At 32.8% G+C, this 15,551-nt stretch overlaps 1 protein-coding gene across 7 annotated transcripts in view; it reads left to right on the plus strand.

The window, feature by feature from the left end:
* CRIM1 (cysteine rich transmembrane BMP regulator 1) overlaps positions 1-15,551 on the plus strand; it is a 227,497-nt gene that overhangs the window by 115,810 nt on the left and 96,136 nt on the right. For all 7 annotated transcript variants that reach the window (XM_074288169.1, XM_074288171.1, XM_074288172.1 and 4 more), the window contains one exon: positions 488-608. In XM_074288169.1, the coding sequence (XP_074144270.1) occupies positions 488-608 (121 nt within the window). The remainder of the gene's footprint in view (positions 1-487; positions 609-15,551) is intronic.

Here is a 15,551-nt window from a genome sequence, read left to right on the forward strand (position 1 = left end):
ATCTCTAAAATTTTCGCTCTTGTGGCAAAATCCTATGTTTGTGCTATGATCACTTCTGGCCTGTTGTGACCACCTCTCTCTAAATCCCCCAACCCCTAACCCACTTTTTAAAAAAATTATCGGGTTACTGTCAGTTGAAACAGTCTTTTGCCCACCCTGTGAACTAGGTTTCATCCAAACCCACCACTGATTCTGCATTGCCTTCCACATATTTATCTTTGGTTTTTTAAGCCTCTCTCCTGACCTCCCCTGTCTTCATCTTCTTTCTTGATTTAGCCTTGTCTCCATCCTTTCTTCTTTCTGCAAGGACTGAAAAATATATTGAAGTTTTGTAGTATTGACAAATGCCAGTTTAAGAATGGGGTTGCTAGACACGGTTCTGGCTGGTGAAAGAAGGTTGGAGATCTATCCGGTGTTCCATTTCAGGACTTAATAATAAGAATAAAAATCTCAGTAAATGGTGCCTCTCTGTTTATCCCCCTTTCAGTTTTCAGTGTGGACTGCAGCACAGTGGAATGCCCTTCCATTCAACAGGTTGTTTGCCCGCTGGATAGTTATGAAACTCAAGTTAGACTGACAGCTGATGGCTGCTGTACTCTTCCAACAAGGTTCGTTTGTCTTTTGTTGATCAAGTTTTCACCCATTTCTTCTTCAATGTTAGCACCATCGAGACTGCAATTTCAAGCATGTGTTCTCTTTTCAGTGGATAGCCTAATATTGTCATGTTTCCATGGAGAAATTTCTGAGATGTTACTATTATTTTGTATTTACATACCATCTTCCTTCAGAGCCAGATCCAAGTGTTTTAAAGTTATTAACTCATTAATCTTCACGGGGCCCTCATACAGGAATAGCTGTACTTTAGGAAACAGAGAACATTGAAGGCAAATAATTCCATGGCTATGTATGTATTAGCATGATAGCCTCTATGAATGCCTTTGCTTACCTTTAAAATAATGCACTTAGAATTATTTAGTGCTAAACAATTATCAGCTTAGTGAAAGTGCTGCTAAGAGATCCTTACAAGATCATAGCTCTAGAGTTGGCAAAGACTATAGACTATGTAGTGCATTGTTTTCTAGCTGAAGAAATCAAGGCCCATAGAAGTTCCTTGACTTACCCAACCAAGATCACACAAGTAATTAACATTAGAGGCAAGATCTGATTGTAGGGTCCTTTGACTTCCAAGCAGGGCTTTTGCCACTTTACCATGATTTAAATAACCAAATCTGCTTGGTCCTCAGTTCTTTTCTGAGCCACAGCAGGTTCTAAGTACCACTTCTTGAATAAATGCATACAACCATTTTTTGACACAAAGAGAAAAACCAATAACATTTTAATAGCATCAGGCATATTAAGGCCCATCCCAAGAAACTTTTTAACAACCAAGAGTTATATTGCAATGATATAGGTTGCTTTGTGAAGTACGGAGAACCCTGCCAGATTCATATATTGTTGAGTTGATCATTTTGTCAGGAGATCCAAGTTCCATGATTCCTTAAAATATAAATCCTGGCCTCCTTTTTATTTATGTATTGTGCTAAAATAAATTCTGCCTTGCCTAATGTTAGAGCATTTCTGGAGTTAAAAGTGACAAAAAATGAGAAAACTAAAATCAACAGGGAAAAAAACAAAGGATTTGGTTATAATCCTATTATCAGCTAATTGAAGAATTAGTTTTTTAGAATAATCAATAATCCACATTTCCTTGTTTGGTAAATTTAAATGTATAAGTAGGACCTACTTCCTGTTACATCTTATTCTGCCATAAATGCATACCTGGGATTTGCTAATGCTATGCCAGCTAAGCACAAGTTCTGACAAGTTCTCCCACCTAAAGAGTTCAGAGTTTTCACATTCAGGCTTGGTGACTTATATATCAATTATTTGAGGACTGGCCCAGCAAAAGTCAGGGCAGATTGACTCATCACCAGAAGGTATACAGCCATGTTAGGATTTTTTTTTTAACCAATACATGAGAACAATATACTTAGAGGGCTTGAGATATTTGTCACTGAGTAAAGTATTTGTGTCAAGGAAATGAATGATTGAAAGGAATAGAAAGGAAGAAAAAAGGAAAGTATTTAATAAATACCATATATAAAGCACAGTCTCTGATCTGTCATTAGAAAGGTGAAATGAAAGCATGAAGCTCATTTCAAATATATATGTAGATTGTTTCTTTATGGCTATATGCTGGGGGGTTTTTTGTTTTTTACTGTAGCATCAGATCAATATTTTTATTAATAATTTATTTGAAATGTTGATCTGTTTCATCATGTAAACTTCCTCATTCAGGCATGGTTATTTATTCCCTATTATACTATAGGCAACCTAAATTCCTCTCCTTTACTCTAAAAGTCTTTTTGCATGGGAATCTTTCCTGATTCTCTTCTCCTTGCAATATACCTCTACTAGTATCCACCCTTTCATACTAATTTAGATTTAACTATTTTGCACATGTTTGTATTTGTTAGCTTTATATTTATGCTATTCTCATTTATATTTTGTTTCCCCTATACAATGTAAGTTAATTGATTTAACAACAAAAATTGCTTCATTCTTTGAATATTTTTCCTCTGGCACCTAGTACTATACCTGGTACATAGTTGATTGATAATCATGGGTTCCCAGTCTCCCTACCAAAGCCTTATCTTCCACTATTTGTTGGCCAGAACTATTGGTCTTTATAACTGTGTTTCCAAAATAGGCCATGGCTTCATCTTTTAACATCCAAACCTAATTTGTTTTTTAGGCTCATTATCACTTTCCCCTTTCCTCTATATACCTTTGTAGAGTTTTCCCTCCATTCTTGTAGCATACATTAACTTGCCACTTCTAGATTAATTCTTAGAGTATTTTTCTTTTATATTACTGATTTTGTCACTTACTCATTTATTACTTTGCATTTCATATTAGTTTTTTTTTCTGTGTGGTTGCGCAAAGTGGTAGAATTTGCACATTTGAATGTTGTCTATTCAATTTTCCCCTCTGTTTAGTACAGCTCTTTATATTTTTTTAGACATTTAAGAGGTCCTTATTGAATAAAGGAAGGGAAAAAATAGTATGAACCCACTCACAAATTGTCATAGATTCTCAGAGGTGGGAAGAACATAAGCAGCTAGATGACATATATGTAGAGCTCTGGGTTAGATTCAGATCTAAGTTCAAATACTTCAGATACTTGCTATGTGATCTTGGGCAAGTCACTTAACTTCTAAGCAGGTTCCTGTCTGTAAAATGTACATAATAGCACCTGCCTCCCAGGATTGTGGTGACAATTAAATGTGATAGTTATGAAGCACTTAGCATCATCCCTGGCACATAGTAGGCACTATATAAATTATTTTTTCATACATCTTTATTTCAGTTATTTTTATTAACCTTATTATTATAGAAATCACTCATTCCAAACTTATCTTATAGTTTAGGAAATTCTGTAGCCATAGAAGAAATATGACTTGGCCAATATCATGCAATATATTAATGATAGAGCTGGATTCAGACTCCAAGTTTTCTCACTATTATGTTACAGGTTTTCCACTACATTATACCAACATCCTAATAGATAAGCCTGTTAGTGTTCAGGCTAGTTTAGCATATTTTGTTGGATTTTATGGTATTTACAATTACTAGACAGGCTTATAGTTTAGCATCAAGCTAAGAACTCAAAGTGCATGGACAAATGAAAATTAATAGGCTGAAACTTAGAGACTTCACCCCTGATTCTTTAAGTAAATTGGCTTGCATATTATAAATTGTATAAAATATGTATATGTATGTATATATATATATATACATATATTTTTAAAATAAATTTTATTAATGCCTTTTATAACATTGTAGCCTTTTTTTGAACATATTCATAACATCTTCCCACCAACTGTACAACTAGGAATTAGACCTATAATAAGGAAAAATTATTAGGTAAAAGCAAATGATTCCATAAATGTCTTCAGCATATATTTGCTTTATGAGCATGGGAAAGTCACTTAACTTCTCAGTACCTCAGGCAGTTTACTTAAGTCTTAGTTAACGGAGGAGTTGTCAATCTGCAGTGATTGAGAGTTTTTATACTCAGTTCTATATAACCAATGAAATACTAATGTGGACTCTTACCTTTTTTCCAAACAAAAAAAAATGGGAGAAAGAGAGAATATATTATGCACATATACACATTTATGTTATATATGTGCATAAATATGACTATACAATAAGATCTGAAATCCTTTTCACTTGGCATTATCTAATCCTCTGTTAGAAATACATAATTAGGATAATGTAGAAATTTAGAGTCCTTATTCACTGAAAGAATATTGAACGTTGTATCAGAAACCTGGGATCAAACAGTTAAATGAAAAAGTGTAGAAAAATGTGAAGGACCTTTTAGGATCAGATATATCTAAACCTTAAACTAATAATAACTAGCTTGAATATTAATAGACTCATGTATTAGGGTGATGGTATGACATAGGGGAAAAACTGTAACATTGATAGTGAGAAGTCCCTTAACCTCTGTTAACTTTAGTTTTTTCACCTATAAAATGGTGATAAATATACTTAGTTTTAGAGCTTGAAAGAACCTTAAAGAATAGTGACTTTATAGATGAAGAAAACAAGGCACAAATTGATTAAATGACTTGCCTAGAATAACTTCCAACAAGTATCTTAGCTAAGATTTAATTCTAGGTCTTTTTTCTTCATTGTTTGGAGCTATATCCACACAAAATCAAAATGAAATAGCTTTCTGATGCCTGCATACTGACACCCAAAATCACAAATTAACACGTTTTATTTTGTATTGTATTATATTTTTTATTTATTTTTAAAAAGCATTTCATAATTATATTTTAACCTCCTCACTCTCAGGATTTTGATACCTCTGCTTTATATCTTAGTGCTTCTTCATAGCATTTTTATAAGGATCAAATGAGTAATTGTATTTTAAGTGCTTTGTAGCCATAATTATAATTCAGTTTGCCACAAAGTCTTAGCACATTTGAAACTTTTGATAGCTTAAAATTTCACTATGACTTTGGAGTTACCCTGTATATCACTGTGAGTTTCCAAATAAAGGATTAGAAGAAAAGGAACTTTATACTAAGATTATAAAATAGGGAAAATGTGTTTAAACTGTAGATTATGATGGGTCAACAAGAAAGTTTATAGGACTATTTTCCTGAAGCAAGAGAGAGAAAAGAAAAAGAAATTTTGCTTCCCCCCGCCATCTATTCCCTCTTGCAGATATAAAGTAGATAAAATTCCCACTGTAAAAATTGCAGCTCACCTTTTGAGGTCCCTCCTAGTCCTATGATTCTGTGATTAGCTACTTAGTCTTGTATATTTTGGAGCCTCTCCAACCCTCTTTCAACATTGTCTTAGCTGTTATTCTAATCACGTAAAGCGACTCTTTCCATTCCTGTCTTATGACACCTCTAGGTTTCTCCAGCTGTCCTATGATCCCTCTAGATTTCTATTTCTTCTTTTCTTTTCTTCTCATTTGTTCTTAATAGCATAAAGTTAATTTTCTTTCTCTTTCAGTGCTTTTTCTACTGTACCCTGTATCTCAGCCAATTTCAAGCATTCATTTTAAATACCAAATCATTACAACCTTTTCTTTGAATTCCTAGACATTCAGCTCCCATATCCTTATTTTCTCCTTAGAAATCTAGTAGAGAGGCAATTGGAGTTGGAGAGGAGTTTATGTGCTATATAGGACTTTAACAAACCTAATTGTTGGAGAAGAGGAAAAAATGAAAAATGTACCTGCATAGCTAGTGAATAGAGTGTTGAAATTGGCATCAGAAAGACCTGAATTCAAATCCAGCCTTAGATACTTAGGAGCTTTGTGACCTTGGAGAAGTCATTTAACTTTTGCTTATCTCGCTTTCCTCATCCAGAAAATGGGAATAACAATATGTACCTCATGGCACTGTGGAACAAATCAACTGAGGAAATATTTGTAAAGACTTTGCAAGCCTTAAAGCACTGAATAAATGCTTTCAACTTTACCAACTTAGTAGTCATTTATATGTCCAGGAAAAAATGATATAAAATTATTTTAATGTTTGAGTATTTGTTCCAAACATGATTCTTTAATTGTAAGGAAAATAATAATGCTTCTTAATGTAAAAGATGTGGTACTGACATTTTGTAATACCAGAGATTTTTTTTTTTTAAGCATAAGCCAAAATGTGTATATATGCCTGTATTTAGATGGGAGGGGATCTCAGAGATCATCTTGTCCAAACACACATTTTACAGAATAAGATAATGAAGACCAGAGAGACAGTGATGATATTATCTAACATTTATATACGACTTAACTATGTGCCAGGCACTATGCTAAACTCTTTACAATTATTATCTTATTCAATCCTCATTTATGTTTTTTATTTTATTTTTTTTACAGATGAGGAAATTGAGGCAAATAGAGGTTAAGTGACTTGTGTAGGGTCGCACAGCTAACATATGTCTCAGGTTACATTTGAACTCAGATCTTCCTGATTCCAAGCCCAGCTCTCTTTCTCTGGGCAGCTGAGACAATTTGCCTGAGGTCACAAAAGTCATAAGTAAGAGAGCTAGAATTTGAACATGGGTTCTCTGATTCTAAATCTAGCACTTTTTCCATATTTTCTTTTAAAGAGATAGTTTTGGAATTTAAGTTTCTGATTCCATAAATATAGATTCCTTAATTTCTAGATTCAGGGCATATTTTTTATACTCAAGCATAATTCAGGCAGCAATAGATAAGTTTCATTCTTCCATAGCAGCTGCTTTATACTTCTATCTTTACTTACTAGTTGGTGATTTATTGTAGGACCAAACATAGGATTTAGGGACCTTTAAGCCTTACTTAAATATTAAAAAAAAACTTTTTAATTGAATTAAAACATCCACTTACACTGAGGAGCTTAATTTTCTGTAGGCACAAAATATTCCTCCCCAAGCAGTGGCAGTTTAAAAAAGAAAATTCAACACACACACAAAACTTACACATTTCTTATATAGAAAATCTCCCTATTGAGATCTGATGCCTTCTGTAAGAAATGAATAAACCAGACAAAATGGAAAATTAGGCCTAACCCACTCTCTGCTTTTAAAATTCAAGGATTTGACCCATGTTTTCCAGCCGAAGTCTCCATAATAATCAATGTTCATTCTAAATGTGCTCTTTCTCAAGATGTAATTCCTAAGTTTAAAGGGAGATAGAGAACCAGATAAGCTTTGAAATTTGCTTGTTTAATATAGTTTTTAAAAGATAAGCTGTGAAAGAGATTTTTAGTTTCATATACAATCCTCTTTTCCATTCTTTGTTTAAAGAAGTTTTCATCTTAACTGACACTTGTCAAATTCAGAATAACAAAAAATAAAATTATTATAAATAAATAAATGGGAGGGAGAAGCTATTCTCTACATCAAAATTAAGGAAGTCTTTCTGTTGAACAAACTAAGCATTGTTTCAGACATAAGCTTTTTTCCATACAAGCCTCATGCCCAAAAGACCTCAACATAGCTTCTATAATTTTTCAACTGACCTTTTAGATCCAAAGTGGAAAGTTAAAATTTAGCTGCCAGAATAAAATCACTAAGCAGTAAAAACCTAGTATTCATATTTTACTTCCTTTTGATGTAACTAATGCTGTTCTCATTTTATGATACCTACCAATTTGGTAAAAATATCTTTTTATATTTTTTGTACGAGAATTGAATGAACATTTTAAGTAGTTTATAAGTTAGCAACCATGTAATTTGGTGGCAATCCAATTCAACAGATGTTTATTAAACTGTTTAATATAAGAACAAAGTAAATTAATTATCACCCCCTACCATAATATGCAGTCTATGATATGCAAAAATAATCACCTTTTGGCTTAGTCTACCATATATTTGCTTGGTCAGCCTCTCACCAAATAGCAGTCATTGAGATTTTTTTTTCAAATAGTGCTCAGTTTTCTGGAATATTGGCATTAAAGAATTTATAGTGGCAAAGGAACTCTATTTGTAATCTTACTTGGTTTTAGAATGCCCTAGGGATAGTAGGCTAGAGAAATTGGGTGGAGAATCTAGCCTAAGCCTAGGTTCAGTGTATCTAAAGAAAATGAGATGAATTCTGTGCTAACTCATGTAAAGACATCCTCAGCTCTTTCCTTTATTTCATTCTTATATCTAATAATTTCTCAGTCTTCACAATTTTGTTTCACAATTTTGCCTCTACATCTCTTCTGTCTCCCTTCTCTCCACATCTGATTTCATGTAGGAGCTGGACCCATCAGTTATACCTTCTCCCTTTCCAAGATTACTAATTCTTTCTCTCCTCCAAACAAGCATGTAAAGATATCCCCCATCCTGCCTATCTCTTTAAGCTCATTTCCTTCCTTCAATTACTAAACTCCATGCTCACTGAATCCACTGACCTGCTAATCATTCATTCAGACCTCAGTCCCTTACAATTTGACTTCTGGATCTTAGTTTCTCCTAGTTCTACTCTTTTATCATTATATATATATATATATATATATATATATATATATATATATATATATATATATATATATATATATATATATATAAGGGAGCTGGATATATATATATATCCAGCTCCCTTATTTCCTCTGACTTCCTCTAGTTATACCACCTGAACATCCTGATTGAACCTCGAATTCAATATGTCTAAAGCTGAATTCAGCATCTTTCTCCCTAGATCTATATTTCTTTGAATTCTCTATTTCTGTTGATTTTGTTACTATTCTCCCAGGTCCCCCACCTCCAACCTTTATGGCTGTCTGGAATTCTCTCTACTTCCATATCTGTCTCATAAACATCAAGTTGGCAAGTCTTCTTGATTCTGCTTTGTATTATTTAATATCAGTCCTCTTACCAAATTCCTGCCTCTGTGCCTTCTGGCTCATTGGGCTTTGCCATTTGACATGCCAGTACTCTCTATGGATCTCTGGAACTTCCCATCTGTACAGAAGATGGATTTTTACAGAAGACCTTTACAGAAAGGTCTCTCCCAGTCTGAAGGTTATCTCTTTGAGAACAGGGAATGTTTTGGTTTTCTCTTTCTATTCCTAAGACATAGCAGAGTGCTTGACAAATAGCAAATGCTTTTAATAATTAGTTCTTTTTAATTTTTTCATTCACTTATAGGCCCTCTACTCTAGTTAAAGAGTATCACCTAGTATTATCATATCACCTTATTACCTCTCACCTGCTTATTTTAATAGCTTCCTAATTGGGCTTTTAGCCCATATCTGCTATCTAATGCATAATTTACTATGTTTCCAAAATAATCTTTCTGATGCAATGATGAATAAATACAAAAAGTATTTGTCAAGTGTTTAGTATGTGCCAAAAACTCTAAGATCTGACTATGTCACTCTTCCAACCAAAAATCTACTACTTGTATCTCTTATCCTATATTTAGGCCTCCACAATCTGACTCTCTAGTCTTACTTATACTGTCCTTTACATGATCTTTATTCCATCCATACTCCCATACTAGCCCTTACCTAATCTCAGTTTTCTGTTCCCTACTTGTATATAGTTGTGCAAGCCATCCCTATTCCTATAATGTGCTTTTTCCTTATCTCAAACATTTAAAATTCTCTTTCTTCAAAGTCTAGGTAAAGTAACACTTCTAATATGAATCCCTCACACTACTTCCTCAACTTCATCTCCTTATCCCCACTAAAAAATGTTTTTATCTTCTTGAAATATTCATGGAACATTTTGTAGGGATTTTTCAATGTCTTTCATCTTGTACTTATCTACAAACTTGTATGTCCCTTTTAATGGGATTGTAAGCTTCTCAAGGGAAAAAGTTCTGTCAACTTTCATCTTTGTATGTCCAGTATGTCCAGTGTCTTATATATAGTAAGTGTTTTTAAAAAAAAAATTTGAATTCATGATTTAGTCCTGTAATCACTTTAGCTTTTAGGGATATGGAGGAAATAAGATTTCAGATAAACAACTCTTTACCTCTGTAACCTTTATGATGAGACTACCTAGTTTATTTCATGGCTATAAACAGATGTCCCCATTTGTACTCTATAGGCTGAGCGTTTCTTTTTTATTCTCTTGTTAAGAGAGCATTCTCCTTTGGAAGTTAGATGATCTAGAATTATATTTCTTTGGAAATTAAATTCTCTAGGTCTGCATTTCTTTGAATTCTCTATTTCTGTTGATTTTGTTACATGTGAAAATTAGAACACAATTAGATGTTCATTCAGTTGGTAAAAAGAACACCTAATTTCTAAAGATCTGAATTTATTAAATTCATTTCATGTTTCCTTTAAAATTAAATCAATTATATTCCAATAGATATTAACTAGTTTAATGGAACTTCAGTTACATATAGAGATAGGTTCTATAGTCAGCTGTTTTCTATCTTTAGTCAAAGGTATTCATATTGTGTAATGAATTTCTAGGCAAGGCAGTTTTTTTTAAATGACATTCTTGCACAGATATCAAAGCAATATCAAAAACAGCAGCCAGTCCAGATGTGAAGTATATTGATCTACTGGGCTGGCTGCAACAGCCCATTCTTATGCTTTTAGCAGGTCATCCTGGGCAACAATGGAGCATCTCTGTTTCTTACCCACAGTAATTAATTAAACTAGGCATGACTAGGATGATATAAAATCTTCCCAATAAGAATTATTCTCACTTGGATTAAAAGGTTCTATTTTTTAATTTAAATTAAAAATGTCTATTTTAATAGAATTGGCAGGTAAGGAAAATTCAATCCAGTTGTTTGCTCTTAGAAATAAACTTAAATGAGTATTTACCATTTTCAGAAATTTGAAATGTGATTTCTCTTGTATAGAATGCACTTCCTTAAGCCAAGTTCCCAAGTCTTTTCCTGGCCCCAATCTCTCTCTGACGAAGCAGTCGCATTTTCTTCCAGGATCTCTTTCCCAAACACTTATCTTTCATGCTTTGTGAGTCACCACCCTGAAACTCCCAAAATATTTTTTTTTTTAAATTAAACAGTAGAAAAATTTTGGAAACTTTTTCTTAGCTCCTTGGTAACTCAGAATCTCAAACTTCCGGATGGCAGAAATCCCCAGGGATCTTGCAGTTTAAATTCTCTCTCTCTCTCTCTCTCTCTCTCTCTCTCTCTCTCTCTCTCTCTCTCTCTCTCTCTCTCTCTCTCTCTCTCTCTCTCTCTCTGTTATTGTGTTCTACACACATTATATGTAATATATAAGGGAGACTACAGTTCCTCTATCTTCTCTAAAATTGCTAAGGTGAGGAAAAAAAGATCTTCTCACTCCTGATATATGATACATTAATAGCTCTAAAATTTCAGAGGAATTATCCAATATATCTTGAAGAAAACATGAGATCTGAAGACCATGATAGTATTGAAATCAAGAATTTTTATCATTCCATTTTTCTGCATTACATCTGGATACCTTCACTTGACTTTTTCAAGGTGAAGACATCCTTGTACATTTGAAGGATGCTTACTTCCTAATCCTGGTTTTGCATTTTCTTTCTCTACTGATAAAATTCATGAAATTAGAACTCAACTAATGCCATGGCAATGGAATTATAGAAAGTAAATTACAAATGCACTCTTTTGTGTGGACCTAAGCAGGTAATCAGATAGGGAGAGGCACTAGAATTTCATTAGTGGAATTCATACCTTCCATACTCCATGTCCAATGCAGGGCAGTAGAATGGTACCTAGTCCATTACACAGCCATTGTTGCCCTTTAGAAGGTTCAGGTGAATATAGTTTACTATGCTTTAAAGTTTGCAAGGTACTTTATATAAATGACCTCATTCGATTCTTAAAACAATTCTATGAGCTTAAATGCTACAATATTATCTTCATTTTACTAATGAGGAAACTGAGCTCCAGCAAGTCTAAGTGATTTGGATATAGCCATTTAGCTAATAATTGTGAGAGGTAGGATTTGAACCTGGGTCTTCACTAAGCTGCCTGTGTAATTCTTGGTCTGACCTAAAGTATCTAACTACACATTTACACTGGGTAAAATGGGTAAATATGTCACAATTATCATGATCTTATATTTTTTGAGGAAAAAAAATATAGCAATAGGAGCCAAGCAAATTCAAGAAAAGTAGCAATTAACACTGAAAAATCTTAATTAATTGCTTTACAGACCATGACTTAGGAAATCAGATAAGCATAATAGTCAGTTATACCTCTAATCATCACATTAATACATTAGAGTCATATAGTACTTTTTCTTCCCAAGAACTCAATGTCGTTTTCTTTCCCCTTACTACATTTGTCACATTCCTTTTGGATATGTCATAACAATTGTACTCAGGTTACTGTGAGGGTTCTGTTTATTAATTTACTTGTACTTAGGGAGGTTAAGCTTTGTTTTCTAAAGTAGTCCTAAGCTATATCTCTAACTCAAACCTGCTATCATGCAAATATGAGCTTCTGGGTGGGGGAGCCATGGATCAAAACAAATCCATCACCACAAGTGGAAAAAATAACTCAAGGCAAATAGTCTCCTGTTTGTGGGTCTACAGTGTCATCATAAAGGACTATCCTTGCTTTCTTTTTTGAGGTAGTATATTTTTAAGTTCTTGGGATCATCAAATAGTATTTATTACAGACTCGTGCACATAACACTATGCTAGGAATTTAATTTGCCTTGTATCATATCTTACCAAGCTAACCAACTTCAATTGCTCCATGACTATTTATTTATATAGGAATTTTATCACTGTGGAATTCAAAATGTCTATGAAATCTTAGGTCCAATTCCCATGCTTACTCCTATCTCAAGTTTAAAATATAATAATCAATTAGTAATGTTTCTGTTTCCAGGCCACAAAGATTTATAATTTTTCAAATATTTTATTATCATGGTCTATCTGTTTCACAAATCAAAATCATTGTTTTTTTCTAAGTTTTAACAGGAATAACAAAACCTGACAATTATCAGATAATGGGTTCACACTTTTCTTTAAAAAATGAATGAAATTTAAGTTTATAGTATATAAACTATGAGCAAGATGAAAGTAAATTCAAAATATGGCACCAAGATTTCATTTTGTTTGTAAAAAACTTCAGAAAAAAAAAGCCTTCAAGGGATTTTTAAGGTCTTTCTCAAAAGTGAGGAGAAAAAGATCATTTAACTTCATCTCCATCCCTATAGCATACCAATTTTAGTCCAAGAGCAAAACAATTTATGAAGATTTTTCTAAAAAAAAAAAAAAAGTCATTATATACTGTCATTAAAAGTGTATCTATTTTCAAGGCTCATAATTTCAAAGCTAAATAACTATAAATGTTACAAGTTTAATAGAATCTGAAGTAGAGGATAGAAAACTTACTTTCCTCCTGGAAAAAAAAAAAAAGCCTTTTCTTAGTTGAGATGAATTCCCTTGCACAGTTAAATCATTTGATTTGTTGATTTTCTACTTAGATGTGTGAACACTTATACTATTAGAGAAATATTTGATCCTTACCTACTCTTTGGCATTGAATTGATACAAACATTTGGTATTATTTTATATTTAATGTAGTTATAATGAATTTATTGTTTCAACATGGTGGAGAGAACAGAGAAAAAGGTGTTTTATCATACTAGGTGCAATACGCTTTACACTATCAAAATACAAAATAGCCATCAGTTCTGTAGGGCTAGTTGCTTTCTACTTTCACAGTATGGCAATAGAAGAGCAAAAAAAGGATAAAAGGCACTAAGGATCTTAAAGTTTTCAGAATGTCTGTTAGTGCTATGTAGTCATTTTCATTTTTATCCAACTCTTTGTGACCACTTTTAAGGTTTACTTGGAAAAAATACTGAAGTGGTTTTCCATTCTCTTCTTTATCTCATTTTACAGATGAGGAAATTGAGGAATACAGATATAAGTCCTATGCCCAAAGTTATACTGCTAGTAAATGTCTAAGGCTGGATTTGAAGTTGGGTCTTTCAAACTCCAAACTGTACTGTGCTACCTACTGCCCTAGAATGCCTACAAACATTAATTGCACTTTTGGTACTGTGAAGTACACTTGGCACCCCAGACAGGTAGTTCCTTTCTAGGCACTTAATTGAGTATAGATTATAATGCAAAATAATGACATTTTAGCTATATCAACTCATGAAGACCTTATATTTAATTGTGGAAGGTTTATGGTCTGTGTCTGTAAAAGGAGAATCCACACTGACACAATTACACATCTTCTAAGTATTGCCTGTGATTGTGAAATCTTTGTCTAAAGAATGCATCATTCCTGGAAGAATGTAACAATGTCCATATGACATTATCCATGTAAATAAAGCCAAAAAAGGTATATAGATTATATCTGAACAAAAGAATAGCAACAGTTCTTTGAGAAGCATTTAGAGACATACATAAAATTCACTTAATTGTGTGCTTAAAAGGAACAAGAAGCACTTGATCATCTTTCCTACCTGTTCTCCTGATAAATATAGGCAATATTGCTACTGTGAAAATAGTTACAGCTTATGTATTAATGAAATTGATAATGGATGATACAATGAAATATGATACAATGAAATTAAAAACTCTAAGGAACTTGAAACGATTCTCCAAAATAAAACTAGGAGATGTTGGGGTGTGAAGATAGATAGATAGATAGATAGATAGATAGATAGATAGATAGATAGATAGATAGAAAGAAAAGAAAGAAAGATTACATATAGATATTGAGCTATTCAAAGACTTCAATGAGAAAAATGAGGACAATGAAAAAGACAATAAAAAAATATTTTTGAAAAATAGGATTCAGAGGTTAAGAAGTGGACAAAGGCCAAAGATTTTATTGATTAGAAAACAGTTTTTTCATGTTTCTCTTAATATGAATGAATTTTTAAAACAAAGCTCTCATTTTTCAGGAATTATCATTTTCTCTACTTATCCTCCCTCTGCATGGAACTCTTCCTTGTAAGAAAGAAGGATAGTTAAACCAAAGAAACCAACATATTGGCCATATCACACTTGTGCCTGATTCTATCCCAGTGGTCCACAATCTTTTTGCCAATTCAGAAGTGTCATTGGATTGATTATAGTCCCAGTATCTTTAAGAATAGCCACATCAAGAAGAGGGTCAAAAGCAGTGAAGAGCATAAAAAGTAAAATTGACTATACATTTATATAAATGAAATGATTGATTGCTGATGTGAGAATAATGTTTCTGAAAGAGTTGTCCTTGTGTAGTTACAATGATTAGAGTAAAAGTAAAAATTAACCCTGAATTATAATAAAGTTGAAAAGATAATGTATGAAGTTATATATACTTTATCCTGACCAATGAAAATGGGAAGTAGATAAAAATAAATAAATTGATTATCAATATTACTTTAAAAATTTTAATCAATTTAACAGAGATGATAAAAGAATCTAGAAACTGCTATCAAACACCCACAAAGCGAAAATATAAGGCAGTCAAGGGCAGTATTATTTTTAACACAAGTTTATTTGTATAATAGTGGAATGTGATAGAAAATTATGAACAGTATGTCATAAATTACCAAGAAACAATGGAAGGGGAAAAACCTGTATTTAAAAGTTGGCATGAGATA

The sequence above is a fragment of the Sminthopsis crassicaudata genome, chromosome 2, assembly GCF_048593235.1.
Source record: "Sminthopsis crassicaudata isolate SCR6 chromosome 2, ASM4859323v1, whole genome shotgun sequence".
Lineage (NCBI taxonomy): Eukaryota > Metazoa > Chordata > Mammalia > Dasyuromorphia > Dasyuridae > Sminthopsis > Sminthopsis crassicaudata.